The 22,621-nt window shown below is 37.3% G+C and overlaps 1 protein-coding gene across 13 annotated transcripts in view; it reads right to left on the bottom strand.

Annotated features, from left to right (window-relative positions):
• The window catches only part of NAV3 (neuron navigator 3), an 893,860-nt gene that overhangs the window by 90,120 nt on the left and 781,119 nt on the right, over nt 1-22,621 (bottom strand). For 11 of the 13 annotated variants that reach the window (XM_070788552.1, XM_070788555.1, XM_070788553.1 and 8 more), the window contains 6 exons: nt 11,526-11,658; nt 10,592-10,862; nt 8,726-9,434; nt 6,270-6,758; nt 2,518-2,559; nt 967-1,127 (listed from right to left, as the gene is read on the bottom strand). In XM_070788552.1, the coding sequence (XP_070644653.1) occupies nt 967-1,127; nt 2,518-2,559; nt 6,270-6,758; nt 8,726-9,434; nt 10,592-10,862; nt 11,526-11,658 (1,805 nt within the window). The remainder of the gene's footprint in view (nt 1-966; nt 1,128-2,517; nt 2,560-6,269; nt 6,759-8,725; nt 9,435-10,591; nt 10,863-11,525; nt 11,659-22,621) is intronic. The other 2 variants (XM_070788558.1, XM_070788549.1) reach the window with 2 other exon arrangements.

Below are 22,621 nucleotides of genomic sequence, written 5' to 3'. Positions count from 1 at the left end.
ATCCCAGCAGGGGGCAAGTTTGAAAAGTCCAAATTATTAAGGAATTTGGACATTCTCCAAATGTCTATTCTCCAGAATATTGGAGATTCTCCAATAATGGACATTCTCCAGAATGTACTATTCATTCTGTTGGTCTATCATTACACAAAAAACCTCAAGTGAAAAAAATAATGTGACTATTTTATACATGACTTTATAGAAGAGACATCTATTTTTAAAAGCAATGGACCTGTTCAATGATAACTGGCATATTTAGGCTTTCATTATTTTGTCACATTCCCTTGTGTTTTCTGTGATGTTTGTGCAAATAATTTTATATTTTGTAAAAAGTTATGCTAAACACAAAGTAATCCAGTGGTTCAAATAATCATTTCTTTTCATTGCCTTCATCCAAAAATGTTCACAGGGTATTATCTTAATAGGAATTCTCATATGCATTTTAAGGAGAGTTTTAACTTTAAAATGAAGATGTGACTATGGAGTCATGGAATTATATTTTTTCTTCTTCTTAATTATTTCTATTTTCTTTTTCTTCTACAAAATGATAATTAATTTTCTTATAAGAATTAAAAAATTTAAACAGAAAAGAAGGAGGGGTTTTACTGGTTTCTAAGAGGACTCTGAGAAAACTCCTAGGTTTAAGGTCAGGTGTTCTGGCATCAGTTACTATCTCTGCCCCTTAAGATTAGTGATTTTTTTTTTTTTAAGTCAAAAAAATCTCTTTTTGCCTCTGGATCTTAGGATATAAAATAACAACAGTATTAACTATGTCAACTGGTTGTCAAGAGAAATAAACTGTGTAATGCTTGGGAATTATTTGGGGGGTTGTAAATGTACAAATAAAAGGCAATGTTAAGGTGTCTATCTCCTTTTTAAATTAGCAATCCTTGTGAACGTATCCCAGGGTTCCTGGGAGAGTAGATGGTAAAAGGAACAAGATGAAATGGATGGTTTAGAAGATTTTACCCAAGTTGGAAAAGTGATATTTTCCTGTTGCAGAAGATGACATGGCAGAAGGGGACACCAGGGGTGACTGGTTGCCAGTATCCTGCAGCCCTCCAGTAGAATGGGAGCGTAACCACTCTTTGCCTTCCTCTTGGTTGGCCTGCCGAGACGATGGGGTGTATCTGCAAAACAGCACAGCTAAGACACTTCAGCACATCTGCAAGGGCAAGGCAATATCAGGACGAGAAAACAACTGAGAGGAGCTTACTATTCAGACTGAACAACATTCTCAAACAGATTGAATTTAATTATAATTGCTTAGTTCTTCCAGATGATTTGACACCATCTGTTTGAATCTCACAGGAAAAAAAAATAAAGGATTTTGAAAAGAAAATTATGTTCCTGTGAGATATGTGGTTGAAAATCATAAGCAACGAGCAGACAGCCAGGTTAATTGAGAAGGGCACAAAGCATGGTGTTTAGAAGGGCGTGAAGAGGGTGAAAACGAAAGTAAATATGGTAGACAGTAGTTGTCCAGAGCCAAAGGAATTGGAGGGATGGTCACAATAAGACACAGGAAGCAGAACACAAAAGACAGATCTTTTTTAAAGGAAAGGGAAAACATTTATTTGGTTAAAAATGCCACTTGACACCATGTCTGGATTTTTTTTGTTTTTAATGGAAAGAGAAATAAACTTCCTTTATTAGAAAATAAATTTCTGGAACAAAATCTTAAAATGGAATATTTACAAACTGTTTGCTCTTGCTAAGAAACTGGAGAGAAGGAAGATAATAGATAAAGATCTAATAGGCCAGTATTCACTTTCGCCAGAGTAAGTAAATTCTTAGTTCCAAATAGCAGTCAACTTATCATGTTCATATAGTATCATATCTCTAGTAATAGTTCATTCCATATCTTCTCATTAGATAGAAGTGTACAGTAAAAGATAGCCATGCATTAAATTTTCATTTTATATTTTTATGAACTTAATAATTATTTTGATATTATTATGAAATACTAGCCTAATTTATGTCTGTACTGATTTGATAGATATCAGCACTTCTGAAAAACAGGAAAAAAAGCTCTTCTGAGTTTTTACCAGAAGGATTTCTTAAAAATTATCCCTTAATTACACTATTTGTCCTCTGATGATGAAAATAACTTTTCTTTGATTCAAATTAGAGCATCCTTCAATCTTTCAACATTCATTTGGCCACATGTGCAGACTATAGGGGTCGAGGCTTTTGTAGGCATATGCCTCCAAGATACAAACATTAGGGAAACTGATTTTATTCTTCAGAAGTGAGCTCTGAATTCTACTAAAATTGCTGCCCCCCAAATAATGTCTTTTACATCACATTTAATTTACTGGGTTTCGGCCTCTACCAAAAACTTCTACCTGAGGGCCATCTCACCAACTCCTTAGGCCAGAGGAAACCTCAGGATAAGAGTGAGTTGACCCTTGATGTCAGGTGCTTCTTTGCAAAGAAAGAAAGAAAGAGGCAGAGAGACAGCACACAACGTTTACGTAACAACAGAGAAGCAGCGACTGTGCTGAGAGAAATATATACCTTAGTCCCTTTTTGGGTAGTGTATTTCTGTCAAGCTGCATGCTGTTAAAACAAAGAAAACCCCTAAGGACATAATGTAAACAAACCTTCCAAACTATACATCCAACATCAATGACTCTGTTTGAAATCTGTTACACAAAATAAGGTTTTCTTTTTTTGTAAAAACATATTTAATGCTTAACTCATTGGAAAAGGCCAACCAAAGATTTCACTGTTGTAACTCATTCAATGATAACTTAGTGACAGGTCTATTTGAAGAATGATTAAGTTATATATTAACATACTTCTCCTCTAGATTCTATTTACCTAGTGCTACGGTAGGTTTTCCTTCCCCATGCAAATGACTAGATTTCTGCTATGATTTCACATGGAAGAGAATCATAGAGGAGGAATGAGAAAGATCTCTGCCTAAGTTAAAGTGGCATGTTCCAACAGACAGAGATGTAATAAATCCCCTTTCAATACTTATTTTTTGTATTTAAATGATCTTTAGTAAAAATAAAGGCAGATATATTCCTATTCACAGAAAAGAAGAGAAATATATAACTGCTTGAAATGTAATCCTTCTAGCGTCATTTATTTAAATATTTTAATACAATTAAACTATGCTATCTTTTCAAATTATAAATTGGAGGTTTAAAAGGCTATGAGTTTTCAACGTCTATTTTAAAGAATTCTCAATTGGTCCTAAAAAGGGAAGAAAGAATGTGTCTGGAGAAAATGAGAAGTGGCCTCCCTAAAAATAGAGGAAGAGGGTGTCAAGAATTAAGTGGGACGAGTCAAGGAATTTCTGTTATAATCTCCGGCATATGGATAACCAAATAATAAAATTAATTTGGATTTTCAGGATGATATCTGTTTCATTAAACTTCAAATGTCAAAATTGAATACACAGGATATGCACATGAGGATGATATAACATGAATGCCAACACGATGACTTGAAATTAATCACTAAAAATCAAAGCTAAAATGTTTTCTTCTATGGGTACTCCATTAATTAGCACTGCAATAGAAAGCATCCAAAGGCATTATCTTCTTTTACTTTATGTACTGGGAATGCCCAAATAGGGTAATCGCACAATTATGTAGCGGCCAATTCTAGTGTGTATCTTGACTCTAGATGTATTCTGAGTACATCTGTATTTTTAGTACAACAGAAAGGAATCATACTGAACAACTACACGAGCACTCTAAATATACACTACAACATGCTGAAGCACTGATAGCGTCGTAAGCTATTTTAAAGATTATCTCTTTCATACGTATGAATTTATTAAATTTTAACATCACAGAGAACAGTGAAAATAGGCATTGTTTTGCCCATGTTATTAACTGTGTAAACATTATGTGTTTGTATTGTACAGAGAATTTAATGAAAGGAAAATCAGAAAATAAGTTTACCAATAAAAGTTAAAATTTCAAGTAGAAATATCTGTTTGAACCTGGATATTAATGATTTTATAAGATAGACACTTATCACAAACGCTGAAAGGCTAAAAACTCTTACGTCTGCAGGAGCCAAGAGGGCAATGGGAATAAATGAAGTAGAAATGTTAACAGTCTGAAGAGGACAGGCAGTGTTTGTCTGAAGCCAGTAAATGTGGTACAGGATTTTAAAGGCAGGGTAGCTGGATCTGACAGTAAAAAACAAGCCAGACGTTTTTAAAGTTGGCTACAACTTTAAATTTTTTAAGGTTTGCTTTGGTCACAAAAAATAAAATGTACAAAACAAATGTGAACTAATTATAGCCAAGGGCTGCTCTGATCTAGAACAATTAGAGGAGAAAACTGTTATATTTTAAATAATTTGTTTATGATACTTTAATGAGAAATTTAGACCAAAATTAAAATCTATGTGAAAGCTATTTCTTTAATAGTATTAGAATAACAAATACCAATAAAGTCTTCTGAAATACATCTCTATTGTATCTTTCTAATCACTTTGTCTAAAATATTTAGACTTTGGCACATCTATTTGGCTTCCTTAGTGTTCCCAACATTATGTGGACTATGTAATTAAGCCAGGGTCTCTGATAGGATCTAATTTTCTCTTCGAGGGATCATATAGTTCTTGGGTGTACTTTAAAGGATTAGAATGGATTGCTGGTTGCTTGCAATTTTGTTCACAAGAAAAAAAAGTACAACTTCTTATATCAAAAATTATTTCAATCAAGTAATTTATTGGAAGAAACTAGTTAATGTTTATATTGTATACCATAACTATGAAGATAATTTGCTTTTTCACAGTTTAATAGTCATGAATATATCTTACTAAGAATAAAAGGTAAAAATTTCATCTCTTCAAAATTAGCTTTAAAATTTAGTTTAGAAAAATTATTTATCTATTTATACCAGAACACATCCATCCGCAAAACTGGTCTATTTGAAGACTGAAAACCAAGTTTAAAAAGATTTGTTTAAAGGGAATAATTAACTGTATATTTGTCAGTGTATTTCCATAGTTAAATATATATATATATATATATATATATATATATATATACTGACTTCTGCTAGAATACAGATCAAAGTAAAATATTAACACCGCATTTATATTGCAGCTATGAAACTCAGCAATATTATCAACTAGATTTGTTTTAGAGTTACTTGGTTACAAATAATTACTTGACCACTTTCCTGTGTTTTAATGTATGAATGCCAAAGAAATGAGTTGATGGCTAAATGGTCAACTTGTGGTCATATTCATGATAAAAATAATCAGTATTTTGGAAGGTGAGTATTGTTAACAAATAACCTGTTTGCAGTGTGCTATGTTTGAGGTGATACGTCATCATCAACAATAGACTGAATAAAAGTTTGTGAAAGTTATCAGGCATTTTCAGTGACCTGTGGCACTTTCACAAATAACACAATTAAGATATACAGCCAAGGGCATTTCTGAAAACTTTAGGTGTGCCAAGAAACAAACAGCATTAAGTTCATCAGGGAAAACCAGGCAGGTTTAAGATACATTCCTGGGGAAAAGAGTCAGTACCAAAATATCTGAGAAAGGATTTTTTTAGGGAGGAGAATCCAGAGTCTTCTTGGCCAACAGAGATGCTTTATCTTAAGTATATTAGGTAAGGAATGCCTTCGTATGGTCATTTTAAGTTTAAAGGAAAACTAATTAATTGAATCAGTGAGAAATATCTTGTAATGTAGTTTAAAAAGGGCCTAATAAAAATGTCACTAGAGTTGTAATTTTGTCTAAGAATTCGTATCTGACAACTGATCTTTTTTTTTTTTTTCCAATTCAACTAGGAGTCCTAGCTATCCATTTGCTATTTTTCCAAAGAAATGCTAATAAAGCCACCTGAACATTTCACTCTGAGCATAATTGTAGAATCCATTTAGATTTGATCTTTAAATATGCTTAAATCATCCTAAGAAGCTGTGTTGTCCTGGAGCTCAAGCTAAATCATTGCTGTGTCCTTGAGAAAACATCATTCAATACATAAAAACACGCTTTGAATTTTATTTAAATTGGCTAGTGGGTGTATATGTATGCATCATACCAAGAAACTAACTAATCCATTTTTTATGGATTCTTAATGGTTTTCACCTTCTGCAAATGTGGTAGTAACACCAAATAAAAGGCCCAGTATCAACAATCCGACATCCCTTTGCAAAGTGGCACTCTCACTGAAATTAAAAAAAAAAAACAAAACAAAACTGAATGCAGGGTAGGGGTAGGTACAGTGTGGGAAGGAGGGAGGTGAAGACTTCAGCAAGGCCTCCAGGAGAGCTCACCTTTCTGAGAGAGTAGATCTCACACTACCAGTTCTCATGAGCAGGCTCTGCACCTCGTGAGTGCCTGTGGTCAGTCCAGACAGGGAGCCATGGTGGCTGAGGGGGAGGTCAATGGACTCAGAGCTCGTATGGAGGCTAGTCATGGACTGGTAACTCGGAGTGTCCTTGCTGCCAGCAGAGGAACTGCTCAGATTGGCAGCCCACACGAGACCACCTGATGTGAAAGAGTGAACCGATGCTGGGCTGGACGCCAATGAGTGGCTTAAGCTTATAACGTCTGCAGTGAGGTCTGAGGGTTTATTGAAGAGAGGGCTGCTGCTGCCACTGAGCCCACCAGCACTGCCCAGGCTGCCCGTACCAGACGACGGCGACTCCAGACTGCCTTGCCGCGCTAGTGTGGTACTGGGACTGGACATTACAGAGGAGGATTTCACACCCTCAGTATTAGGTGCGGAGGCAGGTTTGCCACCTGCCTTGGCACCAAACAACCTAAAAGAAAAACAAATAACAACTTCAGTTGTTCCGAGAAACTAACATCCACATTGAATACTTAGGGTTATAGTACATAGAGCCAAGCGTGCTCCGGTGGACGGGCCACCGAGCACTTCCTGTCTCTATGTTAATGAACTTGATAAGCTTGAACTTCCTAATCTCTCTCTCATATTGCCTTAGGGGTAAACTGGTACTGAGCTGCCATCCCATTGATGGGGCAATGTGGGCCACACAGAAGGAAGGATAAGCCAAACATCAAAGGCCCTGGGGTCCGCAGTTAAGTGATCATGAGAGTTTTTTGCAAAATTAAGTAGTTTGCATATACTTGCTGCCTATTTATAGAACCATTATAATGAAACAACTTCTATGCATTTGGTATATAATATTAAATTATTTTTCTTTTCTTTTTTTTTTTCCTTCATGTTGTCGGCTTATTCAAAATCTAGAAGGAATGCTTAAGGCAAAGTTTAGGAGGCTGTGTTGTATGGCCGGGGGCCTAAGTGACTGTCAGAGAGGAGTTGGTTAGAAACAATATTGGATACTGTCGGCAACATGTCAGTATGTCTGCAGTTTCCCCAAGAAAGGCCAAAGGGTCAGATGTCAGTTGCCAGTGCTATTCCAATACATATTTATAATAGTGATTTGAAACGTGGTTGGTGCTAAATTAGATGTTGGAGTTTCTTCAGAAAACATTTTAGTTTTGTAAATGAAGCAGATGACATAATTGAATTTATGTAAATATGGAAATAAAGTGTGATATGAAAAATGACATAATGATCTCTAATTAAGTTGCAATGAAATCGTTATTTCCTATAGTGAAATATGATGAATAAGAGAAATTGTTTCATAGGTAATGGGCCACTGGAGGGCACTATTGGCTTTTACTTAAGCAACGGAAATATTTACTCTCACTACGAGTGATTACACTTTCCAATGAGAATCAACATTTCAAAACACCACTTCTTCAGGATTAATAAACAATCATGTATCTGAGATTACTGAAATGTAAAAGTAAATGTTTCAAGACACTCTATTTCCCAGATATCAAGGCTCTTGGTTTAGTCAGTATAATAAAAGCAAACATTAAAAACACTAAACATAATCATGTAATGCATTATAAATGGACTATAAATCATATTCTATCATTTCATAGATGAGGGAACAGACCCAGAATAATTTAACTGTATGTCCTAAATCTTTACCTGTATGTATTTTCCTGCCACTTAAAACACATCAGTATTTAAAAACACTGATATTGGGAAGGAGAACTCCATTTACTGAATATCAAAGACAATCCCCATGCAGAAACCAAGTCCTATAGGTTATGCAAGTCATATCAATGAAAGCTGATGATGAGTTAGAAAACCTAGCACATTTCTTAGTTATAATCCTATACCAAGTATCTAAAGGTTTTCAAATTCTGTCAATCATATCATACCTTGACTTTCATTAAGATTTCAGGATATGGTGCTACATAAATTGGTCTATTGTGATCCAGTACACAACTTCATCTATGTTCATGATTAGCATCAGCTCATTAAGAGCCAACAAGATAATAAACACTAGAAATGGATACCAATCGTCATAAAGATCTATTTTATTATTAACTGTGTAAAGATGAAAATCTATTACAAGCTACTATTTCATCACTCCCCCTAGGTACTACCATCTGCTTTTACTCACAAATGCTCTTTGTTTTGCTGTGACAATAGTGAACCTGCAAAGTTGGAGCATTTCTCAAAATGAGCAATATTTTTCCACTAGCTATTTATAGCATTGGCTTCTGAAAACCCATTGTACTCAGAAACTGACTAAGTGTAAGTTATATACATCATACACTGAGGCTATATACATATATATAAGCATGGAGGATACACATCTTCTATAGGACAGGCTATGGGACACACAAATATCCTAAGATAAAGCATTATATGTCGTCCCAGCACCATTTTACGCTTTCTTACCTTCGAAATGTTGGTGAGGCAATGTCAGGGTACTTGGACCCTGGCTGCCTGAGCCCTTGTGTCCCACAGGCACTAGCAGATGTGGGGCTGGACTTGGGGGAACCTGACAAAGAAACGCTCTCTGAATCTGAGACTGCAACCTTTTCTTTCTCCTTGTCTGTCTGGTTGACCGTGACGGGACTCGAGCGCCCTGAGCCGATCTTCGTGGGTTCTCTCAGTTTCGAGGTGGTGGCACCAGCTGACTTGCTGCTGACGTTGGAATCGATACTGCTGGTGCTGGATCTGTGGCCGCCTCGGCCGGGAATGCCACTGGTGCTGGATTTGGACGGGCGGGGCAAGCTGCGGTACTGCAGGGAGGTTTTGGTGCTAACGTGCAGCCCAACATCGTCCTGATTCTGTGACCCATCCAAGCTGGTTTTCCTCCCTGCGTTTGACTTCCCACCAATGGCAGCAGATTTGGGGATTTTACCCAGTGTGGCTGAGCCGCTTGTTATGGTGGCTCCACTGCTAGTGATCATAGCAGAGGACCCGACTCCACTTGGCTTCTTAAATCCAAAAGAGCCAGTGGCCGTTGATCTTCCAATGCCTGAGGGGGGCTTTTTCCCCTCATCTCCACTGCTCTTTCCTGCATCTGATGGAGATCTCTGTAGAGATGATCCTTTCAGGGGACTTTTTCCTTTCTCAGAAGCTTTGGCATCATCGGTTTTACCTAATGAGTGAGAAATATACACATTTATGTGCCTGCACATTGTGATTTCACAATATTTCTTTCAACAGAGTGCAAAATGTGAATACATCTGTGTGCGTGCTTAGTTGCTCAGTCGTGTCTGACTCTTTGCGACCCCATGGACCATGGCCCACCAGGCTCCTCTGTCCATGGGATTTCCCAGGCAAGAATACTACAGTGAGTTGCTAGTTCCTACTTCAGGGGATCTTCCTGACCCAGGGGTCAAATTCACATCTGTGTCTCCTGCATTGGCAGGCAGATTCTTTACCACTGTACCACCTGGGAAGCCCAAATATATTTTTTTACTACTTAATTTCCTATTCATTATTTTGGCTCTAAATAGGCATGTATGCAATATATTCAGAAGATTAAGTACAAAACTATAAAAATATGGCTGTTAGAGGAAAATGACTAGAGATCAAGGAGATAAAGTGAAAATGCCTATTTTGCTATGTATTATTGCCTTATAGCTTGCAATTCTCTTCCTTTATAAAGATAGCACTTAATCTCATCAAACTAAGTGCTTGAAAAAGAGTTCATCAGATGATTGTATTTGAAGTATCCTGGTACATTAGTACCTCAGGTGGCACTATTTATATGAAGCACCATTTTAAAAATAGGGAGAGAGTCTTAAAAAAAAAAAAAAAAGGTGGTACATTTGCAGAAATTTTTTACTCTATTTTTTCATCAAGTCTAATTTGGAAATAATGTTTCAAATCTCCAGCCTTCCAGCCCATTAGATTAGTGTGACTTTTCTTGCCTCTTAGAAGTGAAACATAGGGGGAGAGGTAACATAAATATTTCAAACTTTATAGAAAATCATAATGAAAGCTATCTTATGTTTTTTAATAAGTTGGCTTATTTTATTTCCACATGACCAGAAATGACTGTGGCAAAATAAAACACTCACCAAACTGTGATGATACCCTCTAGAGGATGCCTGGAGTGCTGTGTTCATGTGGATGCATATGATAAGGCATGTGAAATTTAGACAGAAAAAGTATTTATATGGAGAAGTATAAGTATTATATAAATATAAATAATTGTATTTTTGATATAATTATGAAACGCTGCTATTAAAGACAAGAAAGATCAAATGGAAACAATTGAGCTTAACAGCGGCCAGAAGACCAGCCTACCAGGTGTCTTGAGTGCACTGGTCCCAGTTTTCTGCCTGGAAGGCGCTCCTCCTTGGGCTGACATGCCTCTTCTCCAGGAGCCTGTCTGAGAAACAGCCAGGGAGGCTTTCTGCCCCGTCTTCTCAGGGTCTTCAGGAAGCCCAGAGGAAACGCCCTTCCACTTGCCACCCCCATCCCCATGGCTGTCAAAGTCCTCCTCGGGTTTTTTCAGCTCCTCGGTGCTCTCCCAAGGTTCATCTGTTGCAGATCGTTTCTCTGAATCTGTCTTCAGCTGTGAAGAAAATAGGACAGAAGAACTTTGTGCAGAAAAATCTATCAAGTGTGAATTGGGCCCTGGAATGTCCTTTCAGATAATTAGCTTAAAAAAAAAAAAAAAAGCAGCAGTGATTTGTATTTCAAAAGAACTCCAAAGATGCCTCTATTTTTATCTCTATGTTCATTTAAGTTTCATTAATTTGAGTCCTATAATTCTCACTTGCACATATTAAAGAATATCAGAAGAAATGTGTGCAGAAAACTTCAATTAAACACTCCAGAGAGGAAGGCATTTTCTATGTCAAATCTAACAAGGAAATGTAAGACAAGATAAAACTTAATTATCTAATATTCATTCTCGATTCACCATTCTCAAGAGATTCAGCGATGCATCTCAGAGGTCAATATAAAATGAATCACGAACTATCCAAAATTAGACAATTTAAATATCATTTTTGGATTCCTAAACAATTATATCAATATTATAAAGAAAGATATGCAATAGAAGGCTTTCTGGGTTAGACTGTAATCAATTGAAAAAATACATATACATACAAGCTGCCTCAGTTTAATGTAATTACTTCAGACTAAGAGGTTGTGCTATATTTTAATGCAATTTAACATAACTTGGGGAAAAATCTGGCAGAAGCACTGGAGAAAGAAAGGAGGCAATTCTTACCTGAGTGTTCTTTCGGGACGGGACAGTGATGTTGGAGTAAGAGCTGACAGAGGACGTGGTGTTCAGGTCATCAGTGCTGATGTTATCCAGGGTGTCGCTGAGACCACTGCTCACGGAACTGCTGTCATCCCAGCTAAAGACAGGCAGTGGCAATGACTAAGCACAGGATGCACAACACAAATCACCCGTATTTCCACTTAACATGTATCACGTATTGGGAAAAGAATTCTTTTTTTTTTTAATCTTATGATGAAAAATACTCACTTTTCATTTTTGGAAAATCATACTGTTAAGAACTGAGCACAAATCTGAGAATAACCTTATCAAAGGTTTGCTAAGAATCAGTGCCTAGAGCAGATACAGGGGAAATGTTTATAAAACGAGTAAAAATAATGTTGAGAGCTGAAGAATTGATGCCTTTGAACTGTGGTGCTGGAGAAGACTCTTGAGGGTCCCTTGGACAGCAAGGATGTCAAACCAATCAATCATAAAGGAAATCCACCCCAAATATTCATTGAAAGGACTGATGAAGCTGAAACTTCAATACTTTGGCCACCTGATTTGAAGAATTGACTCATCGGAAAACACCCTGATGCTGAGAAAGACTGAAGGCAGAACGAGAAGGGGATGACAGAGGATGAGATAGTTGGATGGCATCACTGACTCAATGGACATGAGTTTGAGCAACTCCTGGAGACGGTGAAAGACATGGAAGCCAGGCATGCTGAAATCCATGAGGTTGCAACAAGTTGGACATGACTAAGCAACTGAACAACAACAAAAAATATTGCTATTAATACTGCAAAGCATCAGGGAAAAAAAAAATTGTACCCATAACCTTTGTTTTTCCCCGAGAAAGCAATCAGAAGTCATGTGGCATGTAAGAATCCATCCTTTGTGTTAAAAAAATAAGAAGAAACACAAGCGCACAAAAACTGTGCTTTAGTCAAGGACCAGAAAATCATTGCTCACTCTTTCTCCTACCTATAACTACTTCCAATGATTTACCAAGTCTTGAAGATTGAGACTTCTTTTATCATAGCATTCCTCTTGCAATACTTCAAGATTTCTGACCTGGACAACATACAGTATTCTTTCATCTGGCCTTCCTGCCTTCAGTCCTTCTCAATAAACTTCACCTGGTAAACCTGGGTCAACGTTCAGAAGTTCACATCTAGCCGTGTCACTCCCTAACTTAATACTCTTCAAAGACTTCTCTTTACCAAAGCTGTAGGTTCCACCGTATAAAGCTCCTGCCCTTCAAGGTACACAAAGTAATCATTTGGGGCATAAGGAAAGTATCTGAAATTCTGAATAAATCTGTTCTCAGTTGAAAGAAGAATAAATAAAATAGGCTATATCAATATTCATGTGCAGACTACTATGGGAACCCTCACTCAGTCAACATGTCAGATGATGCAGAAGTCATGCAGGCTGACCAGGGTCACCTGATGAGAATGGGAACTCCAGAGAGTAAAGAGGTGAACCACGGCTCTCACTTAATGGCTGGTTTTCAGTCTCCTGTGAAATACTGCTGCTCACCTGCACTCTATTAATTGATTTGTGTAAACTAGGTACATATATCACATACAGACAAGAGTGAAGTCTCATAAAATAGACAAGTGGCTTTAAAACACCATCTGCAAGTAATCCACACAAAGAAGAGACTATGCATAGTGAAAGGACAAGCTAACTGCAAAGGAAGGGTAAACTGGTAACTTTTCCTACTCTGCTTTGTGTACTTTCTGAGTCACACCATACATGAAAAATAATAGGGATGGCTTGACATCATAGAGCAAACTGACTAGAAATGTAATTATCAAGAAGAAAATTTGAATTTATAGAAAATATACTTGTCCCTAGGTGAGCTACTACAGCAGAAAACATGATGACCAAACACATTTATAAATCATATTATTACCAATAATAATTATATTTTTAATCACAGCAAAAGGGCATTTGGTTCCACTGTAGGAAATACCTGCCATTTGCGGCTGCTCTAATCTTTTGATTATCTTCCCCACATCTTATTTTGATAATTGCCCACATTAGGAGTCTTAGTTTCTCAAGACAGAATGTAAGAAACTCACATTTCCAGATTTCCTTATAGACAGATATGACACATAACACAGGGCCTACACATGCACCCACAGTCACAAATGAGAAAAATAATCTTCTGGCAAACACAGTAGTAGTCATTCGATTTTTCTCTTATAAACACTGGCAGATATCTTGTCTCTAGTTCCAGGGTTCAGAGGTTCCTGGTAGAGGAAGATGTGATGCCCTAGATCTATGGTCAGCTAAAAGCCTGCGAAGAGCCTCATTATTCAATCACCTCAATTATTCCAACAGCCTTTTTATATCACTTCATTCCTTAAATTAGATAGAGTCTGTAGTTTGAAACTAAGAACTTCTATCAATAATTCATAATTTTAAAAATATTTCTTCTTTCACATATCCTCTAAATTTTTTAATGTTTATAAATGCTATCCAATACATATACTGGGTTTCCCAGGTGGCGCCAGTGGTAAAGAACCTACCTGCCAACGCAGGAGACATAAGAGACGCGGGTTTGATCCCTGGGTCAGGAAGATCCCCTGAAGCAGGGCATGACAGCCCACTCCAGTATCTTTGCCTGGAGAATCCCATGGACAGAAGAGCCTAGTGGGCTACGGGCCGTAGGGTCGCAAAGAGTCGGACATGACTAAAGCAACTTAGCATAGCATAATACGTATACTCTCATAGGAATGTATGCATATAATTATAAAATTTTAAATATACACACTTGAGCAACTACTTGTCTATTTAAGTAGTTATTTAATTAGATTAAGCAATTACTAGTTGCTATCTAATTAAGCAACTACTTATCAGATTCCTTTAAAAAACATATGGTTTTCCGGATTATATGGCCCTAGACTACTTCTTTGGAGAAGGCAATGGCACTTCACTCCAGCACTCTTGCCTGGAAAATCCCATGGATGGATGAGCCTGGTAGGCTACAGTCCATGGGGTCGCTAAGAGTCGGGCACGACTGAGCGACTTCACTTTCACTTCTCACTTTCATGCATTGGAGAAGGAAATGGCAACCCACTCCAGCGTTCTTGCCTGGAGAATCCCAGGGACGGGGGAGCCTGGTGGGCTGCCGTCTATGGGGTCGCACAGAGTCAGACATGACTGAAGCGACTTAGCAGCAGCAGCAGCAGACTACTTCTTCAGCTTAAACTCTCCATCCCCTGCCTGACTGTGTGCACTCTGACTTAGAGCTGCATTCAGTTCCTATCACCATCACATTGTTTGCAACTTCTGCCTTTGACCAAGTTACCCTTTGGCCTACTTGACTACCTCATACTTGCCTTATAAAGCAATTCGAGCAACTATCTTCAGGAAAAGCTAGGTAGCTTCCTCTCTGCATTGTCATCATACTGATGCACAGACTTAGAGGACTGGATGCAGCACACTGTTTTACAAATCTACAAAAATGTGTAGAAATGGATTCTTAGCCCATGAGTTTTCTGAGCACAGAACTGTGTGATAGTTTTCTTTGAATTTCTACTATTTGGCAATTTCTACTATATGCCAATGACTGACGTAAATGTTGAATAAATTCTCATGTTTTATTCAGATTAAAAGACAGAAAATTACAGAGATAATCCTTCATACTCATATGAAATGGAGTTTTAAGAAATACTTATCACAATATATTAAGTACTCAAAGAAAATTAAACAAAAAGGAAATTTTACCTGTTTTAAAAATGAATCCTTTTAAGGTAACTATTTCTCTGGCAAGGAAGATAGAATCAATATTTCTAACCATAGCTTTCACCAATGTAAATCCTAGCATTTGCAATTCAAAGTTAAATGCAACAACTCTTAAGGAATTAAAAAAAAACACTTGTGTTTTAAAGCCATTTAAAGTCTCAAATGATCACAATGGCTTTGTGGTTAAAATAATATAAAGGAGAGAATCCAAAATAAGATATCAAGTTTCAATCTTGCAACAGAAAAATTAAAAAATATATCAAATTAAGAAATATCATAGACATGAACAATCTGAATTTATCTTGGTGTAATGGAAAGAACAATGGATTTCTAAAATTAAAGTTTTTCACGTGAGCCTTTATTAGAGGCACATAGCTAGTCTTGCTATTCTGATCTCCCTATCTCACAGGGTAGCATGGGAAGAAAATGAATCATTTATATGAACCATTTTATAATATTTTATACTTTACCATCTCCTCAAACTGCTTTACCTCCAAGATTTCAAATGCTGCAGTCTCATTTTTTGATCACAATCTTCCATACTTCTAGCATTCTACAATCTACTGATTCTTAATTTTTAAGACTATTTGATAGCTACTTCCTGTGTGGGCTTCCTTGGTGGCTCAGAGGGTAAACGTCTGCCCACAAAGCGGGAGACCTGAGTTCGATCCCTGGGTCAGGAAGATCCCCTGGAGAAGGAAATGGCAACCCACTCCAGTATTCTAGCCTGGAGAATCCCATGGATAGAGGAGCCTGGTATGCTACAGTCCACAGGGTCGCAAAGAGTCCGACACGACTGAGCAACTTCACTTTCACACTTTCGCTTTTCCTGTTGTCTACTTTTAATGGCCTTCTCGTGTTTTTTAAGCCACTGATCTCTTTACTGAATGATGCAGGATCCAAAGATGCTGGAACAAAAGGACTGCTAAAGTGAGAAGTACTCTATTCTAGCTCTTGCCACCATACTGGTCTTCCATACCTGTCTTGACTCTGTTAATTAAACATGTTTTCCCTATTACTACTTTGGAAAATGACAACAAAGTCAATTAATGAGAATGACTAATATAAAAATATTATTATATATTTGTATAATATATAATAATATAGATTCAAGTTACCTAACCTCAGGTGATTTCTCAGCTGAGGTTAGATTTCTCACTTAGAAATTCTGCCTAATCCAAAAGTGATTTTCTTCAGATTCTAATGATAAAGCTTTGTTTCTCTCTTCTAGGGATCTCAAGATCTTCCTCCTAGTATTTTAGTGAAACTGATTTCACAAAGGTCAATAAATCCATGGACTGAGTGCTTACTGTGTGTCTTACTCTTCTAAATACTTAATGCTGCTGCTAAGTCGCTTCAGTCGTGTCTGACCCTGTGCAACCCCATAGATGGCAGCCCACCAGGCTCCTCTGTCCCTGGGATTCTCCAGGCAATGACACTGGAGTGGGTTGCTATTTCCTTCTCCAAAATACTTAATATATATTATCTAATCCCCAAATGAATCCAAAAGACAGACATTATATAGATAAAGGGGTTCAGGTAGTTTGAATGATGGAGCTGGGATGTGAACTCAGGAATTTTGCCCTAAAACTTGGTCAGCACTTCTCTCCCTTGCCTCCCATCTTCTCACCCCTTGTATCTTGAAATACACCAGTGATGAGCCTTTAGAGGCTTTTTGCAAAGTCCCCCAGTCAACAGAACCCTTTACTTTTCTCTTCTTTGTGATTCCTTCAAATTCTTCAAAATTCAGAACTTAATCTTAAATCACCTTAGAGATTCTTTCTTGGAAATTTCTTAGTCTCTCATAACTTCAATATCACCTCCATGATGACGATACTCAAGTTTACATCTCTAATTCAGACTTCTTTCTTGATTAATTGATCAGCCTTTCCAGCCTTCCTCTGAACAGTTTCTCAAGGATGTCCTATTCACATCTCAAATGCAGTCTAACCTAGATCCCATCATTTCTCTTTAAAAATTCTTCTCCCTTTCAGTTACTGCCTACCTGTTCATCCTTCTTCAAAATATTACTGCTAGTATCTCTCTTCTCTCACCTGGATTCACTATTAATCAAGTTGTTTCTTATCCTCCAAAGTCTGTCTCAGTTACAGGTGGCATGGCCCTCCCTGCATTCTGTATTACCAGTCTGTATACTCCTTCCATAAGAGCTTTTAGTAAGAATCTGCTCTTATTCATTAAATGATTAATAAATTATAGCTCCTCTCCTTTGAAGAACTCACTGTGTATTGCAGAGGGCAAACATAAACAGACCATTACAATACAAAATGGCAAGGGTTGTAATAGAGATGAATGGTAAATATGTGGCAGAACAACACCCCTACCACTCATTGGAAGAGTTCAAGCATTTCTTCCAGACAGGGATACTGCAGCATGATCAGAGGAAATAAATGTTAATCACTGTATTAAAGCATGTTTCGCTTGTTATGCCACTATTTTGGTGTTTTCCCATCTTCTTGGTCATAATCTGGATTACCTGACGTCAGAGACTGTGTGACATTTATCTTCATAATTCTAGCATATAACATGGTGTCAACCATTGAACAGATGATTAGTCGATGTTTGTTAAATAAATGAAACAGTTTTACTTTTGAGAATACTGCTTCTATCCAATAATGTTAAGTTAGACTAAATGCAATAATAAATGCAGAGTTTGAGAAAAAAAATGTGTTCAACATATTTCTTTGCTAAGTAATCTTAAAGGAATACCTTTTGATTGATGACAACATGATTTTCCTCATCCTAAGGTTCTATGTTTTGATTTTCATCTTTGGTTTATTAGAACCAGAATTCTCCCTAGGTAGGATGCAATTAATCTTGTTTATTATGGCATATTTACTTAAGTGAAAAACTCCATAGAAAATAGCCTTTTTTAACTGACAAAAATGTTAATTTACTCAAATAATTAGCTCCAAGTAATATGTCTCAAACTCAATATATTTTCATTATTTCATTTTTAATTTCATTAAGATGTTCTAAGAATTCCTGACTATATTTTTTTTTATAAAAGAGCAAGTCTTATCTCCTCCAAGTTACAGATCTATTGCTCTGCTATGCTTTTCTCAACAAACTAGGACAGTTAAAAAAAATACAAATCTGAGTATCTTATACACATAGTTTGCATTTACACATTGAGTTATTTCCAGTTTTAAAATACTATGAATAAAGCTGTCAAGAACATTCACATACACTCCATTTATGTGACATTCTAGAAAAGGCAAAACTACAGATATGTAGGACAAATCAGTGACTGCCAGTGGATAGGAGTATGGAAAGATCTGTGGTATCTGTTACCTGACTTGATGCATATGTCAAAATTCTGAACTATATAAAAAATTATTGTATGTAAAGTTTTTAAAAAGTAGCTAATTAATCTGCTGGTAAATCCAATTTGGATATACACTAGATTACTAATCATTCTAAGAAGAAAGTGACTCTTTTGGCATGTCTTTAATATTTATACTTTTAAATTTTATTTATTTATTTGGCTGCTCTGGGTCTTAGTTGTAGCGTGTGGGATCTAGCTCCCTGACCAGGGACTGAACCTGGGCCCCCTGCACTGGGAGCTCAGAGTCTCAGCCACTGGACCACCAGCGAAGTCCCAATATTTATACTTTTAAAGATTAATTATTGACTATGCCAAAGCCTTTGACTGTGTGGATCACAACAAACTATGGAACATTCTTAAAGAGATGGGAATACCAGACCACCTGACCTGCCTCTTAAGAAATCTGTATGCAAGTCAAGAAGCAACAGTTAGAAATGGACATGGAACAACAGACTGGTTCCAAAAGGGAAAGGAGTACATCAAGGCTGTATATTGTCACCCTGCTTATTTAACTTATATGCACAGTACATCATGAGAAATGCTGGGCTGGATGAAGGACAAGCTGGAATCAAGATTGCCAGGAGAATATCAATAACCTCAGATATGCAGATGACACCACCCTTATGGCAGAAAGTGAAGAAGAACTAAAGAGCCACTTGATGAAAGTGAAAGAGGAGAGTGAAAAAGTTGGCTTAAAGCTCAACATTCAGAAAACTAAGATCATGGCATCTGGTCCCATCAGTTCATGGCAAATAGATGGGGAAACACAGGAAACAGTGGCTGACTTTATTTTTGGGGGGGCTCCAAAATCAGTGCAGATGGTGACTGAAGCCATGAAATTAAAAGATGCTTGCCCTTTGGGAGAAAAGCTATGATCAACCTAGGCATATTAAAAAGCAGAGACATTACTTTGCCAGCAAAGATCTGTCTAGTCAAAGCTATGGTTCTTCCAGTAGTCATGTATGGATGCGAGAGTTGGACTTTGAAGAAAGCTGAGTGCCGAAGAATTGATGCTTTTGAACTGTGGTGTTGGAGAAGACTCTTGAGAGTCCCTTGGACTGCAAGGAGATCCAACCAGCCCATCCTAAAGGAAATCAGTCCTGAATATTCATTGGAAGGACTGATGCTGAAACTCCAATACTTTGCCCACCTGATGTGATGAACTGACTCATTGGAAAAGACCCTGATGCTGGGGAAGATTGAAGGCGGGAGGAGAAAGGAACAACAGAGGATGAGATGATAAGATGGCATCACTGACTCAATGGACATGGGTTTGAGAAACTCCAGGAGTTGGTGATGACAGGGAGGCCTGGTGTATTGCAGTTCATGGGGTTTCGAAGAGTCGGACACGACTGAGTGACTGAACTGAACTGAACTGAACTGAATAACTCAATGAAGCTGGGGATCTATTTTATTTATTTGGCTATGCATTTGTGGCTCTGACACTCATGTTCACCCCTGGATTTATACTGAGAAGCAAATATATGTGGTATATATTCATAATCTTTTTTTATTTTTTGCTTTTTATGTTGAAGAATTCTGAAATATTAAGTAAATAAATTTTAAAGTAATTTTACAGATATAAAACTAATTTCAGGGAAAAATGCTAGTGCTGTTGGTCAGTAATTTTTCTACACACACCTGCATGATAAGCAAATCCATCATTTTTACACATGATTTAAACAAAGTTGCTGCTGCTGCTGCTGCTAAGTCGCTTCAGTCATGTTTGACTCTGTGCGACCCCATAGATGGCAGCCCACCAGGCTCCCCTGTCCCTGGGATTGTCCAGGCAAGAACACTGGAGTGGGTTGCCATCCATTTCCTTCTCTAATGCATGAAAGCGAAAAGTGAAAGTGAAGTCGCTCAGTCGTGTCCAACTCTTAGCGACCCCATGGACTGCAGCCTACCAGGCTCCTCCGTCCATGGGATTTTCCAGGCAAGAGTACTGGGGTGCCGTTGCCTTCTCCGGCCATTGGTAAATAACATAGATAACATAATAAAGTGTTCACTCCAGTGCTTGAGTCTGGAGACATCTCACACATACAGTCCAATACACTAGTTGCATTTAGGCTCTGCAGACACAGACAAGTGTGGAGATTCCCATTTATTCCCTGAGTGTCTATTATAAAAAGAGGATTTTTTAGTTATAAGTGAGGTGGCAAAAACAGAAAAAACGTAGAGGCTAGAAGAAAAGGGAAACATTCCATGGGTATGTCAGATGTCCAAGTTAAAAATCTCCTGAAATAGTCATACTGAGAAAAATAGGCTGCTTTCTTCCAACCTAAATATAATATATGATAAAGTACAAATATCTGATATATGAAAAATAATAATATATGATAAAGTACAAGTTTTAAGGATTTTACTATATATTTCTTAAGACAAGTAATTTCTTCATGAAAATAAAAGAGGAGTCTCTGAAGTTATCTGTAAGACAACTGGGTGAAAACTTCTGGATATGCTTTCTGTTTCTAAGGCAAAAGTAAATAAGAAAATAAAGGTACCACTTAAAACTCTATCACATTCTGGGATAGCTTTGTTTTCCACTCCCACTGTTTATGCTAATTTACATAATATACATAAAAAGATAACAGTCATCTCAAAAATATTTAGACACAATGATCTTTGCAATAATAATCTTAAAAATACTGACAATCAACTGTTGAGGCTTTGCAGTTTGGTACTAATATGTTAAATCAATGATCTTTTCCTCAAAACTAAATATGCATAAAACCATTTAGACCTATTCCATACATTTTCTTTTTTTAAATCAGCAGCACAATGTACTACCTGCCACATTGAGCACTGCAACCACTGAAGTGTAAATTCTACATTACTTCAGGGTCATTGGAAGAAAGCAATGGCGTGTATCTCAACAATGATTCATTCAGCATTTCCCCCAAAAAATATTTTATTGCCAAGAAAAAAAGAATGAGGCATTAAAAAAGATTTTATTATTGGAGAAACCTAAGTATATAATAACATCAATATACTAAACACAGTTTTATGTTTAAAGTAGTCCTTTCAACCTATAAAATGAACATGGTCTTCATTGAGTTTTTTTAAAAATGTCCTACTTTCCAAGGTATTCTGTCCTTCCACTGCTCATTAACTCTGCAGTGGAGTATAAGCAACTGGTTTATAATCCAGTTGAAATGTCATTTCCTCTATGAACGCTTCTAGGATTTCCAAGGACACATTAACTCTTCCCTGTCTGTATTTACTACCAGTGCGCTTCTACGGTCCTGTAATTTATCTGCTTGCAATGTAGGTACAGCCACAGGACTGTGGTTGAGGGCAAAGAGAGTGGCTTTTCTCGTAGTTTCAGTGTTCAGACTGGCATCTGGCCCATGATAGGTTCTTAATGTTTGTGGGATAAATCGTGAGTGAAAAAAAATGTTGCCAGACACGACTGAATGACTTAGCAGCAGCAGCCCATAGCAGTAAACAAAGAATGCTGCGATCATCCGGCCTCTACTGTGAGCCCTGAGGGGACTCCGGAGAGAAATGCCATGCCTTCCATCAAGCCATCAGCCACCTCAGTGACTCCCCGGCAGTGCACCCTGAGGAGACTCTGGAGGGAAACACAGGATATGGATCCCAAGTAGCCCAGCATTTAAAAGAGCCCAGCATTTTGCATTTTCTTATACACAGAAAAGCATTACATTGAGTCACTTGAGATGTCTGGTTTTTCTTTAGTAACAGTAATATTTTGATGTTCTGAATACCTGTGTTTGTTGCAGAAATTCCTGTATATCTTGGCTCCTCCCTTACTTCTTTAGAATAGTTTCTCAAAGCTACTTGATAGTCTGTATCCCAGACTGAAGTCCTCAGTTTTTTTCCGTGAAATAAAACATAATTGTGGTGACCCAAGGACGAAAGAGCAGCTAAAACCAAGGAGGGTCTTGGAATGCAGGAACAGAAAAACCAGACCCCTATCATCCTTCCCTCCCCCATGATGTAACTATTAATGGATTTCAGGTCCTCCTGA

This window comes from Bos indicus, chromosome 5 (genome assembly GCF_029378745.1).
Source record: "Bos indicus isolate NIAB-ARS_2022 breed Sahiwal x Tharparkar chromosome 5, NIAB-ARS_B.indTharparkar_mat_pri_1.0, whole genome shotgun sequence".
NCBI classification, from domain to species: Eukaryota; Metazoa; Chordata; class Mammalia; order Artiodactyla; family Bovidae; genus Bos; species Bos indicus.
The sequence above is the reverse complement of the archived record's forward strand: the minus strand, read 5'-3'. Positions and strand labels throughout refer to the sequence as shown.